This window comes from Eleutherodactylus coqui, chromosome 2 (assembly GCF_035609145.1).
Source record: "Eleutherodactylus coqui strain aEleCoq1 chromosome 2, aEleCoq1.hap1, whole genome shotgun sequence".
Taxonomy (NCBI): domain Eukaryota; kingdom Metazoa; phylum Chordata; class Amphibia; order Anura; family Eleutherodactylidae; genus Eleutherodactylus; species Eleutherodactylus coqui.
Genome location: NC_089838.1, coordinates 339,746,091 through 339,750,359, shown reverse-complemented (window position 1 = coordinate 339,750,359; position 4,269 = coordinate 339,746,091). Strand labels below are relative to the sequence as shown.

The window sequence follows — 4,269 nt, the reverse complement described above, 5'->3', positions numbered from 1 at the left end:
ATCAATTATTTTTATAAAAATATGTGGTAAAAAATCCTTTTAATCCCTTGATAATAAGCAGTGATTGGAGCTGCATGTACAATACCCTCTTTTTTATCAGTTTTCAAATTTATTATGCAGGTCACTACTTTAAATGGTAAACCTGTGTAAAAGGGCCAATTACTCACAGGATCACCATGACAACCCTTGAGAACTAGCATTGATATGACTGTCGAGTCATGTGCCGAGGTCACGTGATTCCACCTCATCGCGGAGTCATGTGACCTTACGCCCCAAAGCTGAGACCACGTGATGCCACGTCATCACGTACTTGTCATGTGCCCGAACGGGATACGTCGGCACCCGGATGAGAGTTGCACCGCTAAGCGTAAGTCTATGGGGACTTTGTCCACAGAGGTGAAACGCAAATAGCGTCCTATCTCTCTAACCAGATCTTATTCCGATGACCATGTCATTTCTTTACGCCGGAAGTGGGTATGGCTGCTAGTGGCTATGGAGTTAAAGGTAAATAATGGCTAACATATATATGTCCTTGTTTTTATGGTTTTGTTGTACTTGAAAAACTTGCTTGGGAAGGCCGAAAGGCGTTGTACGAAAAAAACTTGTGGAACGTATTCCTGTTGCTGACTACATTTTACACGCCTACTGGGATTGGGGGTGTCTGGGCCTAGGCACCCCCGTGAAGTAAGTTGCTTGCTTTACCACTACATTGTTATAGAGCATCTCTGGAGCGCTGAGTTTTTTTTCTGTTACCCATTGTCATACTTTTCTCAGTTGCTACCCTAATTTTTTGGTTCAATTTACACCATATCTTGGGTTCCATCCTGGGTTTCCATCGCAGGGTTTCACCTGGATTGAAAATGGCATTCAGATGGAATCCTGGCTGCAAACATTTTTTCTTTGTTCAAATTGAGACCAAAAAGTTGTCTATTCGAGCAAACTTCCATTTATTTTTAGCACTTGTGCAAGACAGAATGCCAAACTCAGTTATGTTATTCTGTCTGGCACAAATGCTGGAAATTATTGGAAACCTGCACAAATGCAGACCTTATTGTTGTCTGTTTAAGCAATGAAAGCCTATGGTTGCATCCAGGGTTTCATTTATATGCCATTTTCAGTGATTCAGATGATACCCCAGAATGGACAGAGACTAAAAAATGGTATGAACACACCTAAAGAATATTTGTTGTACTTAACAGACAAGATAGAAAGATTAGTAGGCAAAATTATTTGAAAAAGGCATTAGACATTTTACTCTTCAGCTTTGTAAAGGCCTGCTTAATATCTCTATTACTTAGACTGTATATTATAGGATTGAGAAGTGGGGTTACTACAGTATACAACAGGGAGAGGATTTTCTTTGCATTGTTCATATTTGGAAATAAATAGATACTGAGAAGTGACCCATAATATAAGGACACCACAGCCAGGTGAGAGCTACAGGTGGAGAAGGTCTTCTGCCTTCCGGTCACAGATGAGATGTTCAGTATGGTGACAATAATATAAACATATGAGACTATAATCACAGTAAACGGACAAAGTACAAATGGTATGGCCAGAATTATGTCTTCTATTTTCATGAAAAAAGTGTTGGAGCAAGAAAGTTCAACTATAGGATCTAAATCACAGAAGAAATGGTCAATAATGTTGGGTCCACAGAAATCCAAATGACTCATTGCTACTGAAAGAGTCAATAAAACCGCAAACATCATCACCCAACACATGAGAACAGCCTTTATACAAAATGTGAGGTCCATGACTGAGGTGTAATGTAGAGGGTTACAGATGGCCTGATACCGGTCATAGGACATCACAGACAGGAGAAGACATTCCAACGCCTCAGAGCCCGCAAAAAAATAGTATTGAATCAAACAGCCGATAAAGGACACAAAACTTCCTTCATACAGCACGTTGTGAAGCATGTTGGGTACGATGGTGGTGGTGAGTAGAATATCTAGGAAGGAGAGTTGTGTGAGGAAGAAGTACATGGGAGAATGGAGCGATCTGCTGTAGGCCACCACCAGAATGATGAGGAGGTTCCCACATATGGTTATACAGAAGATGATCAAAAGCAGAAGAAAAAAATAAATCTTAAAACTTTGTAAATTCTGAAATCCTAGGAGCAGAATTTTAGTCACCATATTAGAATTGTTGTGCTGCATATTCAAAAGGAACAATTTTCAAAATTGAGTAAAATTGATCGTGAAGAGCCGTGATCGGGTCATCATGGATAAGGTTTAGTATCCCTGGACTTGTAATGCTGTTTTATACAGTGTGACAAATGTGTCTTCAGTACACAGGAGAAGAAAAAGTGACAGGAATTTCAAGTTATTAATTTCTTTCATATTTATTATACTCTAATTCTGTCCATAGAAGTGAGAGTTACACAGTGTCAATAACACTCCAGGATTTAATAAGCACATTTTGAATGAAATCTAGAAAAAGCTAGTTTTGCTATCTATTATTCAGTAATTTTTACTAGAATGGTGACCAATAGTTACACAAATAACACACTAAAAATAATGCTGTATGAACTCTTCTCGCCTTCAAATCTGATGACTGAATGAGAATTATAATGCGACAGCTGATGAGCTTACATGTAATTATAAGATTGTATGTAATTATTAGGACATTAATGCCTATATATACTTTACTGTAGGGAAAGCAGAACTTACATTGTACGTTCATGGAAGCAGATAATGAGGTTTTGTGTGAAGTAGAGCAACATCATTTCTTCTTGTGTTGCAAATCTACAAGATGTAAACCCATTACTTGGTGCCCCATTTATAGATGATTTATTACAAGAATGGCTTAACAAGGCTGGGGGGATTTCTCTAATGGTCTCTGGTGGGAATAGTCCCATTTTAAAAATTAACCTCAATAGATTTATTACTATGAAACCAAAAATAAAATAGGAAAATGTTTCCAGATATCTTTTATGGACGGTCACAAAAAAAGTGCGCCCTCCCTCAATTTTAGAATTTTATTTAACAAATTTTAATAACATTTGTGATGTCTTCAGCAACTTCTCTAAACAAATCACCTCCGATTACAACAAAAACAATAGATTTCAAAATGGTTTCAATTCTTCCAAAGAGAAAACCAAAAATCCAGAAGCAAGATGCCAAAAATAAGAACGCCCTCTAAACTTTCACAATCATTAATCTCTTTTCATTGCAGTCCTTTATGTTTTTTTATTATTTTGCCATTTTCCTCACCACTTTCAAAAAATCATAACTTTTAAATCTTGTATATGAAATTGAAAAAAACATAACTGCGTCCTTATTGTGTTTTTTTTCTTAATTTTTTTTTACAGCATTCATGTTGCAGTTAAAATGACACGTTAACATTTTATTTTGTAGGTCAGTTTTTTGTATTGTGCTAGGTAAAAAAAAGTATGTCAGTATCTTTTGTGCCCCACAACTTATCTATTTTTCTGTCAATGCAGTCATGTGAGGATTCCTTTTTTATGTGGTGATATGTAGGGTGTTTTTTTTTTTTGCATCACTTTGTTGTAAAATTACTTTTCAATCAACACAGAATAACTCTGTAAAGGTTTTGTATATCCAAGTGATTCTGACATTGTTTTTTCGCCACATATTGTACTTCATTTAGGTGGTAAAAATAGACCAATAAAATTAATGTATATTTTTTTTAAAGTGCCAAAATCAGGAACATAAAAAAAAAAGATTTTTGACATTTTCAACTGTAATATCTCAAATATATGCAAACATACTGTACAGATTTTTGATAAGACATATTTTCAGCAGTTTACTTTATTCTGGATGAACACTCAAAAAACTTTAGTTTAAAAACAGAAAAAAAACAAAAAGGAAACAGACAAATTTAACATTACTTATCAACATTTTGAGAAACACCTTTTCCTACACCGAGCCAAGATGGCAAGGTGTCAGAATGATAGATACCCCCCACAAATGACCCCATTTTAAAAACTAAACCCCTTTATGTATGCACGAAGGGGTGTCATTGTGACCCCACAGTTTTTTTTTCAGGAGTTATTGCAATTTAGAGGAGAAAAGAATAAAATTTCATATTTTTGCAAATATGTCATTTTAAAAACATATTTTTTTCTCTATAGTGCACATGAAAATGAGGATTTAAAAACCAAAATGGATACCCCATTTTCCTGTGTTCAGAAACATACCCATTGTGGCCCTATTCTAATGTCCATATAAACAACAGGGCCCATAATGAAAGGAGCAGTCGGGGGCTTATAGAACATAAATTTTGCTTGATGGCATTTTAGGC

At 35.8% G+C, this 4,269-nt stretch overlaps 1 protein-coding gene across 1 annotated transcript; it reads right to left on the bottom strand.

The window, feature by feature from the left end:
- Positions 1-1,226: 1,226 nt before the first annotated feature.
- LOC136610452 (olfactory receptor 11L1-like) lies at positions 1,227-2,162 on the bottom strand. Its single transcript, XM_066589680.1, has one exon. The coding sequence runs from the start codon at positions 2,160-2,162 to the stop codon at positions 1,227-1,229; it is 936 nt and encodes a 311-aa protein (XP_066445777.1).
- Between the last annotated feature and the right edge of the window lie 2,107 nt (positions 2,163-4,269).

What these genes read in the sequence shown, in the direction of transcription:
- LOC136610452 (XM_066589680.1), bottom strand. Translation starts at nt 2,162, where the DNA reads ATGCAGCACAACAATTCTAATATGGTGACTAAAATTCTGCTCCTAGGA.